The sequence below is a fragment of the Nomascus leucogenys genome, chromosome 22a, assembly GCF_006542625.1.
Source record: "Nomascus leucogenys isolate Asia chromosome 22a, Asia_NLE_v1, whole genome shotgun sequence".
In the NCBI taxonomy this organism is placed as follows: Eukaryota; Metazoa; Chordata; class Mammalia; order Primates; family Hylobatidae; genus Nomascus; species Nomascus leucogenys.
This window is the reverse complement of record NC_044402.1, coordinates 119952294-119966754: the sequence shown is the minus strand read 5'-3', so window position 1 is coordinate 119966754 and position 14461 is coordinate 119952294. Positions and strand designations below refer to the sequence as shown.

At 52.8% G+C, this 14461-nt stretch overlaps 1 protein-coding gene across 2 annotated transcripts; it reads right to left on the bottom strand.

Moving 5' to 3' along the window:
• Positions 1–2181: 2181 nt before the first annotated feature.
• On the bottom strand, positions 2182–9744 carry DNAJB2 (DnaJ heat shock protein family (Hsp40) member B2). Of its 2 annotated transcripts, XM_030802379.1 has the most exons (10): positions 9537–9744; positions 9176–9276; positions 8386–8495; positions 7312–7365; positions 7021–7143; positions 6154–6246; positions 5848–5950; positions 5594–5664; positions 4244–4447; positions 2182–3092 (listed from the first exon to the last, which is right to left on the bottom strand). In XM_030802379.1, exons 2-10 carry the CDS (start codon positions 9238–9240, stop codon positions 3082–3084), a joined length of 834 nt encoding a protein of 277 aa, XP_030658239.1. In that variant the 5' UTR covers positions 9241–9276; positions 9537–9744; the 3' UTR covers positions 2182–3081. The 2 variants fall into 2 exon arrangements, with proteins under 2 accessions (XP_030658239.1, XP_030658238.1); XM_030802378.1 differs by having other exon boundaries at positions 2182–4447.
• Between the last annotated feature and the right edge of the window lie 4717 nt (positions 9745–14461).

Genomic DNA, 14461 nt, shown 5'->3' with positions numbered 1-14461 from the left:
GGCAAAACCCCATCTCTACTAAAAATACAAAAAAATTAGCCGTGTGTGGCGGCGGGTACCTGTAATCCCAGCTACTTGGGAGTCTGAGGCAGGAGAATCACTTGAACCCAGGAGGTGGAGTTTGCAGTGAGCCGAGAGCATGCCGCTGCACTCCAGCCTGGGTGACAGAGTGAGACTGTCTCAAAAAAAAAAAAAAAACAGATTGTAAGGCGGAGTTAGAATTTGCACCTGGCTGACTAACCACCTCTCTACTACCTCTCCTCTCAATTCTTTTTTTGTTTTTGGGGGTTTTTTGGAGACAGAGTCTTGCTCTGTCACCCAGGCTGGAGTGCAGTGGTGCGATCTCGGCTCACTGCAACCTCTGCCTCCTGGGCTCCAGCGATTTCCCTGCCTCAGCCGCCCCAGTAGCCGGGATTATAGGCATGCACCACGAAGCCCAGCTAATTTTTTGTATTTTTAGTAGAGACGGAGTTTCGCCATGTTGCCCAGGCTGGTCTGGAACTCCTGAGCTTCAGACAATCTGCCCGCCTCAGCCTCCCAAAGTGCTGGGATTACAGGCGTGAGCCACCACGCCTAGCCTCCTCTCAGTTCTTGGCAGCTGCTTTGTGCCCTTCTGCTGCCAGATTGAGGTGAGGCCTGAACAAAGTGATATTAACAAAGTGCCTGCCACACCTTAGGCAAAACTATAGCAAAACTCTGACAGTGAGTCTAGGCTAGGCCTGTGAGATGCTAGGACAGGAGTTCCCCTGGGGATAAAGGACACTTTCTGTCTCACCCCAGCTCCCAGAACCCTCCATCCTGTATGGTCCCAGAAGGCACACTCACCTGCATGTCAGGAGGTGTCCTTGGACAAAAACGGTGGACATGAAATAAGGCAAAAAGAGCCTTAGGCCTGGGGCTACTTGGGAGTTAGGGTCACTTACCTGTGCTGAGACTCAGTCTCCTTAACTAAAAAACAGGGCAAACACCCATCTGCCCTGAGCAGGAGTGAAGGGACTCTCCAGCAGACCACAGGCCCTCCCGCTGTCTCACCCACGCTCTGCTGAGGCTCAGTGCCAGTGATAGCCATCTCAAGGGCTGGACAGATGTAGAAGAAACAGCCATTTGCAAACTTCCACCCGACTCAGGATGGAGGTTTGAAATTCCTCTTTCAGGGTAGGCTGCTTCTTCACTTTGAGAAAAATATAGTAGAGGCCCCTTGGTGATTGACGGTGAAGCAAGAGCCTGTCCTGGAGTGGAAGAGAGGCCTGGGGAGCCACCCGGCCCTGCCTGACAATGGAAAGGTGCTTGTCCCAGCACAGCGGCTGGAGATGAAAGGGAAGGGGTACCTGGCTTTTTCTTCCATGGGCCCTGATGAGTTTGGGGCTTGGGCCCTGGGTGGGCTGGACTCATGCCACTCCACATGCCACTGGCTCACACCTCGGGCTGAGCCAATGAAACCTACCCAGGGGCTTAGTCTGTGGGCCTCACGGGGGTACAGTTTAAAGGTTTCACTGTGTGTTCTCAGCTTTCTGTGCTTTCAGTCTTTTTTTTTTTCTTTCTTTGTGACAGTCTCACTCTGTTGCCCAGGTTGGAGTGCAGTAGCTACATCTTGGCTTACTGCAGCCTCCGCCTCCCAGGTTCAAGTGATTCTCCTGCCTCAGCGTCCCGAGTAGCTGGGATTATAGGCATGTAGGCATGCACCACCACATCCAGCTTTTTTTTTTTTTTTTTTTTTGGTATTTTTTTAAGTAGAGATGGGGTTTTGCCATGTTGGCCAGGCTGGTCTCAAACTTTTGGCCTCAAGTGATCCGCCCGCCTCAGCCTCCCAAAGTGCTAAGACTATAGGCATGAGCCACCGCGCCCAGCCTCAGTTAAGTCTTAACTGAGTATGGTCCTAGCTGTGCTGTGGAGTACTAGGGGGTGAGGCCCCTCATAAGGGGAACATCGGCTGCTAGGGAAAGCCGGTTGTAGGCCCCCAAGAGGTGAAAGCAAAGAATGGAGCATTGCTTAGGCTTCCATAACATACTTGGGGAGGGCAGCCTGGTCAAAGAGGGCACTTCTGCCTTCAACTGGCAAGACCTGCACCTCTAGCTGTAGGGGCATAAAGGGAGGTGTGAGGCCTGAGGTGTCACCCAATGTCCCTTAGAGGCCCTCCTGGGCCACCCCGGAAAGTAGGAACACAAGAACACAACACACCACCAAGCTCTCAAAACTCAGTTTTATTGACTTCCAGCATTTCCCCCTGGATCTGAGCTCAGCCCAGCTGGTTTTGGTTCGTCTCTGAGGCTCAGTGTTACAGCGACTGGCTCCACCACTCCCCTCCCTGGCCACTGGGCTCCCCAGGCAGGGAGGAGGAGAGGCAGCTCATCTGTGATGTTGGAAAGAATGGGCAGCAGGGTCAGAGGCCAAAGAAAGCCATACAAGCAGCGGCATGCCTGGAGCTGCCATCACATGCCAAGCCCTACCACACACATGCCCCCGCGGGTGGCCTTGTCCTGGAAGCTCTCTGCCAGCCCACACTCCTCAGCTTTCTGGGGCCACACCCTACTCAGGCGGACATGCTACTCGCCCTGGCTTGTTCCTGGGACCCCAGGCTGCCCAAGGGAAAGGTACCTCTCCCAGGTGCTGCGCGGATCTGCCCTGCCCACTCTAACCCTGGGGCTAGCAAGATGTGTCAGGGGAACCAAGGCTCAGATCATTCCCCCTTCATCTACAACCTTGCCAGCCCTCCAGGGATAAATCAAGAGACAAAATCTCCCCATCTCACAGCAAGTGACAAGCTGACCTGGGCTACATGTCCCAAGATGCACAGCTCCGTAACCACACAACACCTCCCCCAAGCGGGATCTATCAGTAATGAGGCCAGGCACACCGCACTCTGGGGTTTGTAGTCCCCAGGAGCCAGCACCAAACACCCAAGGAAGAGAGTGCACAGGCTAAGACTACTGCCGCCTCCCACCCGGCCCCCGCCCGCCACCCAGGCCCCGGCTCTACACTCAGCATGGGTGAGGGGGAGAAATGGAGGGTCCCCTCCCAGTGCATGGGGGAGGGCGCTGTCCTGTTGGAACTGTGCAGCAATTCTGGATCCCGGCATCCAGCTCAGAACACATCTGGGGAGAGAGCAGGGGCGGGGTGACAGGAGAGAGCGTCAGCGGCAAGCTGTGGAGGATGGGGCTCAGCATGCAGACCTGGGCTGGCCGCATGGCCTCTCCCTGAGCCCTGATTTGTGGTAGGGAAGCAGTATGGGTGCAGTCCCCTCCTAGGCCTCCCTCCGGGGTCCCCCAGTCCTATCCCACCTCTTCAGGGTGAGCCAGCCTCACCTCTGCCTAGTCCTGAGGGGTAAGGGCAGGCTGAAGCAACGAGAGGGAGGAGGAGTGGGCTCCAGTTCTGAATCTGGACAGCTGAGAGGCTCCCGCCCCACCCGGCTAGCCTCCCCAGAAGATCTCACAGCCCTACCGGCCCCAGCATCTTCCTCGCCACATTGAGGCCTTCTCGGGGAAGGAAGGAAGAAGGGAGTCCTAGCCAGACGGCAGTGAAAGCAAGCGATGCGGCCCGCAGGGAGTTGCAGAGAGAATGGGAGGGAGGAGAAGCAACACCAGAAGAGAAGCAACAGAGACGGTCAGAGCGCAACATGGCACAGAAACCAGGGTTGGGGGTCTGCAGCTGGACCAGGAGAGCGGGAGGCTCCACTCTGCCTGCACTGCTCCCCAGTGGAGCTGCCGGCTCCGGCTCAGACAACCCTAGGCCAAGTCCTCCTTCCTTGACACCATCAGCAACACAAGTGGCAGAGTACCTGGGCACAAAAGGCCCAGCCCAAACCACTAATGCCCCTTGGAGCTCCCCATCCAATAAATGCAACCTGGCTCCTCGGGCCCTTCTACTGCCCTGACACCCCCGACCCTGGGCTTCACCAGGGACCTATCAGCCCTAGGCTGAGCACAGCAAATCCCAAGTCCACACTGGGGTGTGGGGGGCCTGGGAGGGAAACTTGTGGAGGGAGCATGGAGTTGGAAAGCAGTTCCTACAACTCAGGATACTCCCCTCTTCGCTTCCCACAGTGAGTCAGACCCCCAGTCAAGACCTGGATCAGATCAGGTTGGGCCCGGTGTTCAGAGGATGAGGCAGCGAGAGGCCTTCTCCTCTGGGGATGGGCTGCGTTTGGTTGCTTCACCCCTCGCACCCTCCTGGGTCCCCCCCAAGCCTGGATCTTGGTGCTGGGCCTTGGGACGCCCCTGCCGTCGGTGCTGTGCCTCCCGCCCACCTGCGGGTTTCTTCCCAGCTGCCTCCATCTCTGACAGGCTGTAGGCCATGGCCAGCTGTAGGTCCTCATCCTCAGAGAGGTCGTTGTCCAAGGGGCATGAGGCAGGGGTCTGCTGGACCTGAGTGCCCCCAGACCTGGAAGTGACTGACGGCTGCTGCTCGCGACGGCTCAGCTCCAAGCCCAGTGCCAGGTCATCTGGGACACCTGCAAAAGTCACAGCCACCATGAGGCCCCAACCTGAGCCAGGGGTATTACTGCCAGGCTGCCTCACACAGTAACAACCCTGACCACTTAAGAGTCTTTTATTTGGAATTGGCACACATGCATTTTGGCACCTAGGGTTGTGATTTTGAGCACAGGGAAGTATTCAGCTCTACCAGGAAGGAGCTCCTACCCTTAGGCAAGTCACTCAACATCCCTACCCCTCCCTTTCCTCATCTAGAAAGTGGGAATGATGGCCGGGCACAGTGGCTCATGCCTGTAATCCCAACACTTTGGGGGACCGAGGTAGAAGGATCACTTGAGCCTAGAAGTTCGAGACTAGCCTGGGCAACATAGTGAGACCCCATCTCTACAAAATATTTAAAAAATTAGCTGGGCATGGTAGCACACGCCTGTAGTCCCAGCTATACAGGGGGCTGAAGTGGGAGGACTGCTTGAGCCAAAGATGTCGAGGCTGTAGTGAGCCATAATCGTGCTGGGCTGAGCACCAAAGCAAGACCCTGCCTCAAAAAAAAAAAGAAAATGGGAATAATGAGAGTGCGTTCATACTCAAATTGTTCCAACGATTAAATATGTCAGCCCATGTAAAGGGCTTGGTGCACAGTGCACGGAGTCAGCACGTGTGAAAGGTTAGCTATGATGACGGCCCTGCACAGCATGGTGTTGCAGGGGCAGTTCTGCTCCGGGAATCGTGCGTCCTGGGTTTGACTCCTGGCTCTACCCCTTACTTGGAAGGAAAGAGTCTTGGGCCTGGACTACTTGGAAGTTAGGGTCATTTAACTATGCTGCAGCTCAGGCTCCCCAGATTAAAACTGAGTGGATACCATCTGCCCTGTGTACTCCCCCAGATGCTTGAAGAATACAGAGGATATCGTATATCTGGAAGTGCTTTAAAAATAGTAAAGTGCTTTGCAAATGTAAGACACCCCACTCATAGTGACGGCGATGGCTTCGTGAGACTCCTCCACCCCCTTCCCGGCATTGCCATCTCTGATCCTACCAGTCTGGCCTGTTGCCACTCCCTCCCAAGCCCTAAGTGAGTTCAGAGAGCAGCAGTTTGGGGAGGAGGCTGCTGGGGTTGGGGCTGGGGCTTCCTGCCAGGGGCTGGGTGGTAGAGCTGCCCCTCACCATTGATTGTGACTGACTTCAGCTGCCCATCCTCCTCCACTTCCACCCGCTCCTGCCCGTTCTCCATGATTCTGTGGGAGACAGCACAGTTCAGGCAACGAGCAGTGACAGAATCCTGCAGGCGCTGGTCCCAGTTCTGGCCACCACAGTAGAGAGCGCAGACTGGGCCCTGCCCTCAAGGAGCCAACTTTCTATTTGAACACAGCTCCCCAGCAGACTTCTCACCCCTCGATAGCCCCAGAAGGAGCTCTCACCTGCGTGTGGTGATGCGGCGTCCTTGGACAAAGGTGGTAGAAGTAGAAACAGAGCGAAAAGCACCAGCCCCGGGACTGAAGGAGAAAGATGAGGAGGAGAAATCTGGCATCGGGACAAGGGAGGAGGAGGAGAGGTGGTTAGAAGAAGACTGTGCTGCCTGTTGTGGTCACCGAGGCTCCAGGCCTCCTCGCAGGGCTGCTGGAGGCAGGGCTCCCAACACAGGAGACAGGCTCGGAAAAGCAACAAGTTCACGCCAGGGGTTCCAGGAATCGGAGCTTGCAAACGTGGGAAGGGTCAGAACTTACCGGAGTGCCCAGGGAAGGAGGAAGAGAAGGTAAAGAAGGGGCCTGAGTGTCGGGAACCCCGGTTCTGAAGCTCTGAGAAGGGGCCCAGGTCATCTACAACAAGTAAACAGATTAGCAGTCATCTGGTAATGACATTTCCCCTCAAAAGTGTGTGAGCCCGAGTCTGGAAGTACAAACCGCTAAGCAACTGGGTAGGGTTTTTCTTTTCCGCTTTTTAGTTGGGCTTATTTATAAATTCCTTTTTAATGTTGAATTCGAAAACGCTCACTGGTTAATTCTGTCCACAATAAAGAATAAAGGAAGGAAGGAGGGGGAAGAGGGATGGAGGACAGATGGCTCTTTCAGTACAGGCACATCATCATGACGTGATGACAGGCAGACACAGCTAGGAGTCCAGCTCTGCCATGTGTTATGTGACTCTGGGCTATTAGCTGTACCTCAGTTTTCTCATCTGCAAATGGGGATAAAATTGCCCACCTCTCAGGGTTCACTAGAGAATTAGGGAATGTAAAATATTTGGCACATATCTATCATTAAAAAATACCAGTATCTGTTTTATAGGTAATAATAATAATATTGTCACAAGATGCTTTGAATCTTGCTTTCATGGCTGTTACTATAGAAGTCTAACAATGTATTATTGTTGTAATTTAATAAGGTGAGTCTGTGAAGTGTCACTGGTGGATCACAGGGTTCTGGTACATATGAGGTTCTGTCCCAGCTCTCACTGGAGCCAGCTCCACAAAATCTTCTGTCCATGGCATTCCCATCCCCTCTCAGCCTTCTACCTCAGGGCCTCCCAGCTGATGGAAGGACAGGCCTGGAGGGGGAAGTTGAGCCATTCAGAGGCTTCCAGAGTCCACTCACCAAAGAGCTCTGCAAAAGGGTCTCCACTCCCAAAGAATTCCCGGAAGACCTCCTCGGGGCTGCGGAAGGTGAAGGTGAAGCCAGGCCCACCACTGCCAGCTTCTGCCCGAGATGGGCCAGTTCCTGAAAAGGCAGGATGAGGAGCGAGCTTAGGGCATGCATCCTGCTCTGAGCCGGGGGACCTCGCCTAAGGCACAGCCAGGAGCCTGAGAGAGCCTCCACTGCAAGAATCTGCCCTGCCCCTCTCCTCCCTGCCCCACCTCCATTCCTGGGCCTCACCACTCCACCTACCTGTCCCTGTCAGCCCTTCCCGGCCATAGCGGTCGTAAATCTCCCGCTTGTGCTCTGCAAAAAGAGACCAGATCATTTCACCCTCCCTCTGGGATGGCCTCCCCTCCCAGGCTAGGACGCTCAAAGGATTGTCCAGAGACTGACACTCTGACACTTGGCGGGGGACAGCAGGCACAGCAGGGGACCCAGGGGACATGGGCTATAGGTAGGCAGCAACTCAGCCTTTCACACAGCCGGCCTCTTCTCATCTGGAAAATGGCTGTCATCACAGCACAGGGTTGTTGCAAAGATAAAATGAGACCATCCACGTAAACTGCCTACCAGTGTCTGACACACAGCAAGTGTTCAATAAATGTTAGCTAATGATTACTACATTATTATTCGCCAGGGCTTAGCCTAAATGTCACCTCCTCGGAGAGGCCTTCTACAACCACCAGAACAAAAGCAAGTGCACATTATTCCCTAGCACTCCACCTGCCCTGTTTCTTCCCTCTGAATACTCTTCACAAGCTGTAACTGTGTGTGTGTGTGTGCCTGGTAGGTGTTGGTCTTCCCTGCCCCTCTGGGCAAGGACAGTGCCTGTTTGTCCTCCAGTTTCCCCAGCACCCAGCGAGTGCCGGACACTGTGAGCATTCAGTGAATTACTTTTTGAATGAATCAATAAAAAGGCAGACCTGGATTCATATTCCAGCTCTGCGTGGCCTTGAGCAAGTTACTTCACCTCTCTCAGCCTCAGTTTCCTTGCCTGTAAAATAGGAGTGATAGAACCTGCCTCATAGAACGGCTGTGAGAACTCATGGAGATGACACCCACCAATGCCTGGCATGCAGGAGGCTCAGCTCACATGAGTTACCTGCCCTGCTTCCTTCCCCTTTCAGGTCTCATGCCAGCCACTCCTACCAGACTCTGGGGAGCAGACACTGAGCTGTCCCTGTAGGAGGGGGGAGCTTAAATATCAGGCTGGAAAAAGGCACAGAGGAAACTCAGGTGGCAGAGACATTGCTTTAAGAAAATGTGAGCTGGGGCATGAAGTAGGGGGTGATGTGCTGGGTCCTGCCTGACCCCAGCCCTTACTGTCAGACAGCACTTCATATGCCTCGGCCACCTCCTTAAATTTCTTCTCAGCAAATTCTTTATTATCTGGGTTTTTGTCTGGGTGCCACTGGAGAGCCTTGCGCCGATACCTGCAGAAAGTGGGTGCAGAGGAGAGAGTCGGGGGACAAATGCAGGCACTTCCCACCCAGGAACCAAATGACCCGTTTTCCCATTAGCCTATCACTGTCCTTTCACCACAGGGTCCCGGACCACCCCAGCTGCTAGGGCTGCCGCTGCTGTGATGTTTTCATCAAGTTCCACCCTCTCTCCTCTGCCACCAGGGCTGGGACCACATGTACAAGCGGATACAATGCCAGGGTCCCTAGCCCCTCCCTAGGGCTTGCTGGACTGGGGCTGCAAAGGTTGGGGCACATGTGGCCTTGAAGAGTACAGGGACACCAGCCCCTCCTCCTCACACAGCCTCTTTGCACTGCATCTTTGCACTGCAGCCTGAGAATGCCCAAATCTAGGGGGAAGGGGGAGGGGAGGGGAAAGGAGGAGGAGGAGGAGGAGGAGGGGAAGATCAACTGGAGAACAACCAATAACACAGTGCAGCTCCCAGCGGAACTAACTACTTCACTCTCTGGACGTTCTCCTTGTACTCTACCAGGGGTCTCTTTCCTCCCTGCAGGTGTCACTCGGAGGAAGCCCCTCAAGTGCTTTCTAACGACCTGGTTCCCTCAGACACCTACAGGTGTCACTCTGAAGTGCCCCATGGTGGTGGCGGGTGGAGGGTGAGAGGTTTTCTGTTGCACACGGAGGCACTTACGCCTTCTTGATGTCATCAGCGGACGCACTTCGCGGCACGTCTAGGATCTCGTAGTAGGATGCCATGGCAACTGGTCAGTCGTCAGGCGGGCCTCCTTGGGGCTGCAGAAGAGAAGGAGTCAGGCGGAAAGAACCAAGAGCCCCTCCCTGTGGCTGCAGCAGTCCCCCTCCCCGGGTGGCGGAAGGCGCTCCCAGTTGGAAGCGGAGCCCACCGGGCTCTGCTTGCGGCCGGTGACTAGGTCCCTCCGGCAGCCTTATCTGCCCCCGCAGGCCGGGGCCAAGAGCTATCTCGACGCCCAGGCCCAGGAGCCCTATCGGGGCCCCCCAGCTCCAGCCGTCCGACCCTGGGCCCCCGGCCGCACCTCCTCCGACAGGAGTCCCGGCCTCCTGCGGCGCCCCGCCCCTGCCCCCCGCCGGGAACCGTCTGGCACCCGCAGCCCGGCTCGCGGCTGCTGCGTAGGACGCGCCCGGCCCAGCTGTGCGCGCAGGCATGCGTCAGCGGTGCGGAAACTACTAGAGACAGGGAGAAGGCCGGCTCCGCCTGTCCCCTGGGGGGGTGGGGGCCTGCAGGGGCTGCCGGGAGAAGAGGGCGGAGCCGGCTATTTTGGGCACGCACCAAGACGACGTCAGCCCCAGCTGGGACCTGGGAGACTGCTGCCCCGCCTCCGTCCAGGCTAGACGCGCTCGCACGGAGGCTGGGGCAGCCCACAAACAAGCCGCCCGGCCCCCAGGTCCCTCTGTCACTTTCTTATAAACATGAGCGATGATCCATGCTTACTCACCCACCTCGAGGACTCAGACTCCTCCCTCCCTCCCCCCACCACGGTTCTAGCTCCTCCCTCTTCTTCAGCTCCCAGCTCCAGCCCCAGGTCCCCCAGCAGGCTGCCCTGGCTTTCCTGAGTAGGTCAGAACTGCCTTTTACAGCGTCTCGTGGCATTTCCTTCATCAGGCTTGTTAGAGCCACAAATTAGCATTTATTGGTTTGATTATTTTTGATTACCATTCACCTCCCCCACTAGAATGTCGATTTCACAGGGCAGGAATTGTGTGTTTTTTCTCACTGGTCTATTAGAGCAGTCGTCGGGGTTCAAAACTACCCGTGGGATCCATAAATAATGGACAGTTTTGACACATTTGGGGGAGGTGAGGTAAAGGGGGCAGTACAACGGAATTCCCCAGGTTCAAGTCTTCCCAAACTGATCCTGATCAGGCCTATTCCACTTCAAAATGCTCCCTGGGTTCAGGCCTCATGGGAGAGTTAGGAAACCTTCCAGAACTGGCTCTTGCTTGATCCCATCCAGCCAATCCGCAGGCGTTAGCTGAGCATTTTTCTGCATTCAAGATGCTGCCAGGCCGTATAAAGAAGAATGTGGCCCAACCCCTGCCTTTGCAGAGCTTGAACTTGATAAGATACCAGCCCATCAGTGTAGCCCGCTGGGAAACCCGAGGCTTTGGAAACAGACTACAACCTGGCATTACTGTGAGACTTGGGAAAATCTCTGAGCACTCTTTTTGTCTCACTAAATATAGGTAGTGCCTAGGGTTGTTTGAAAGTCAAATGAGACATGGTACGTATTAGGTGTTACTGCGGTCCTCGCTGGCATCCTGATTGGCTCAAGCAATAATGGTTATGTGAGCCCAGAAAAGTGCTTTAGGCTGGGGGACCCAGGAACATTTCGCCAACGAGAAGGGCTTGAGCCGGACCTGAGAGAAGAAGGTGGTGTGAGTGTCCTGTTTTCCTGGCTCCCCACCATCAGAACCTTCTGCCTACATTTGGGGAATTCCCATCGCACGGGCCCTAATGGGAAGCAGGCCACCATTTGCCACAAAGCCCCAATGCTTGCTCTCCCTGACTTGCAGGCAGAAGACATGAGCTCCGCCAATCGGATGCTCCAACTGGGACTTTGAATCTGGAGCAAGTCACGGAGAAGCAGGGCTGGTTTAGGAATTCATTTCTGCGGCGGCGGTGGAGGCGATGGGGCCAACAGCGGCCTCTAGTGTCTGGAGGAGGAAGTGTCAGCGCTACTGCCGCAGGTGAGGGACGAGAGTAGGAGGCTCACTGCGGAGCGTGGAGGGGACAGGAGTCTCCTACACAGGCTGTCCTGTGCCCAACCTTGATTGTGGTACTGGCTGCCCAGCTTCCCTAGGTGCCTGTCTGATTGCTGACCCTTGTTTGCTGGCCCTTGCATTGATTCTGTGTGCTATCCGATATCTCTATAATTGTTGGGGGCAGGGGACTTGAAACAATTTGCCAGTTAGCTTCTGCTGTTTACAAGAGTCCTGACTGACACAAAGACTAAGGGTTAGACTTGGTATAAGAGGAAGGAGTGGTGGGGTTAAGTCACTCCAAATTTTCCAGATCTCTGCCTCTTTCTTCTTACTCTGCCGTCCCAACAGACATTTGTCTAGCACCTACCGTGTATGTCTTGTTATATTAAGAATAAGAATATAAAGAAGCTTAAATTCCAATCTCTGTGCTCAAGGGGATAGGACATAGACAGATGACAACCGAGGGAAATTATATGGAGCACATCTAGCAGACAAAGGTTTAATTTCCTTTGTCCACAAAGAAATGCCAACTAATGAAAGACAATGACATTTTTAAATGGACAAAGGGACAGGCAGCTCACAGAAGAGGAAATACTGGCTTTTAAACATATGAAAAGATGCTCAATCTCATTCACAAAAAAACTGTAAACTAAAGCTACAACAGGCCAGGCATGTTGGGATTGCTGGGATTACAGGCATGGTGGCTCCTGCCTGTAATCCCAGCACTTTGGGAGGCCAAGGCAGGTGGATCACCTGAGGTCAGGAGTTTCAGACCAGCCTGGCCAATATGGTGAAACCCTGTCTCTACTAAAAATACAAAAAGTAGCCAGGGGTGGTGGTGCATGCCTGTAATCCCAGCTACTCGGGAGGCTGAGACAGGAAAATCACTTGAACCCGGGAGGCAGAGGTTGCAGTGAGCCAAGATCGTGCCGTTGCACTCCAGCCTGGGCGACAAGAGTGAAACTCCATCTCAAATAATAATAATAATAATTTTTAAAAGAATAATAATAATAAATAAAGCTACAACAAAATACTTTGGAGTTTTGTTTTTTGAGATGGAGTCTTGCTCTGTCACCCAGGCTTGAGTGCAGTGGCACTATCTTGGCTCACTGCAACCTCCCAGGTTCAGCCAATTCTCCTGCCTCAGCCTCCCAAGTAGCTGGGATTATAGGCATGTGCCACCCCCCTACCCCCGGCTAATTTTTGTATTTTTTGTGGAGACGGGGTTTCACCATGTTGGCCAGGCTGTTCTGAAACTCCTGGCCTCAGATGATCCTCCTGCCTTGGCGTCCCAAAGTGCTGGGATTATAGGCCAGAGCCACTGCACCTGGGCACATGGCCCCAACAAAATACTTTGTTTCACTTATTGGATGATTGACAAAGACCAAAAAGTTGAATACATTGTATGGGCAAGGCTGAGGGCACAGGCATTCTTACAGATTGGTAGTGGGAGGGTGGGTAATTTGATATGACTTTTTTTTTTTTTTTTTGAGACGGAGTTTCGCTCTTGTTGCCCAGGCTATAGTGCAGTGGTATGATCTTGGCTCACTGCAACCTCCGCCTCCTGGGTTCAAGCAATTCTCCTGCCTCAGCCTCCCGAGTAGCTGGGATTGCAGGCATAAGCCGCCGTGCCCGGCCTGGTGTGACTTCTAAAGAGAGCAAGATTTAAAGTGCATAATCTTTGACCCAGAAATCTCAGTTCTAAGAAGGTGTGGTCATACATATGTGCAAAAAAAAAAAAAAATACATACAAGGGTTGGAGCATTCTTTTTAATAGCAAAAGATTGGAAAAAATCTAAATACCCATTAATAGCAGACTGGTAAAACAAGTGTTAGTATGCTATACAATGGAATATTATGTTGTGACCAAACAGAATGAGGCATAGCTAACGGTATTCGTATGGACCATCTTCCAGATTTATTATTAAGTGAAAAAACAAGGTGTAGAGCAAAGTGTATAGTAAATGTGCATGCAAGTGTAGTAGTACAGATAGAGCATCCCTACTCCAAAAACCCAAAATGTGAAATGTTCAAAAATTCAAAACTTTTTGAGTACCTGACATGGTGCCACAAGTGGAAAATTCCATACCTGACCTCATATACACAAACTGTTTCATGCATGAAATTATTTAAAACATAGGCCAGGCTCAATGGCTCAGGCGTATAATCCCAGCACTTTGGGAGTCCGAGGCGGGAGGATCACCTGAGGTCAGGAGGATCACCTGAGGTCAGGAGTTTGAGACCAGCCTGGCCAACATGGTGAAACCCTGTCTCTACTAAAAATACAAAAATTAGCCAGGCATGGTGGCAGGTGCGTGTAATCCCAGCTACCCGGGAGGCTGAGGCAGGAGAATCACTTGAACTTGGAAGGCGGAGGTGCAGTAAGCCAAGATCACGCTATTGCACTCCAGCTTGGGCAACAAGAGCGAAACTCCATCTCAAAAAACAAAACAAAACAAAACAAAACAAATTATTTAAAACATTATACAACATTGCCTTCATGCAACATGTATCAGGTGCATATGAAACATAAGTAAATTTCGTATTTAGACTTGGGTTTCAGCCCCAAAATATTTCATTATGTATATGCAAATATTTCAAAATCTGAAAAAATCTGAAATCCTAAACACTTCTGTCCCCAAGCATTTCAGATAAGGGATATTCAACCTATATATATAGACATCTCTGGAAGGAAACACTAACAAAAACATTAACAGTGGTGGCTGCCAAGAGGGGAACAAGATGAAAGAGACTTATTTTTCTTGTTCCTAAATCTCTCTGATACTTTTTGAATTCTGAAGCATATGCACCTAATAACTGTTCAAATTCATACTAATTGTTAAAAATTGAGTTGGGGAAATAAGACATTGACAAGAAACCAAGTGCTATCATACAAGGCAGCCCAAGCCAAGCACCAGATGAAAAATAGAGACAGAGGTAGGTGCTAAAAGAATCCAGAAGAGGGAGAGCTCTCTGGGGCTGGGTAGGATCTGGATGGCTGTGACCTAAGCTGGAAGGAATGGTAACATTGAGACAAGCAGGGGGAGGTGGCATTCCAGAAGGAGAGAATGGTGACAACACAGCTTTGAAGCCAGGCATGTTCCTGACACATCAGAGCCCAGGGAATAAATTTGTTGGGTAGAATCCCGAACTTGGGAACCTGTCTCTTTCGTCTGCCTGCAGGAGGCAATTGTACTTTGGCTTTAGAAGCGTCAGGGATGAAAGCATTTCCCCTGCA

Bases quoted from the DNA above. Each gene is read 5' to 3' on its own strand.
- DNAJB2 (XM_030802378.1), bottom strand. From the start codon at position 9,240: ATGGCATCCTACTACGAGATCCTAGACGTGCCGCGAAGTGCGTCCGCT. The intron at 8,496-9,175 runs GTAAGTGCCTCC...CACTTTCTGCAG, and splicing joins GCTGATGACATCAAGAAGGC to GTATCGGCGCAAGGCTCTCC. The intron at 5,951-6,153 runs GTAAGTTCTGAC...TCCCGATGCCAG, and splicing joins CTCCTTCCCTGGGCACTCCG to ATTTCTCCTCCTCATCTTTC.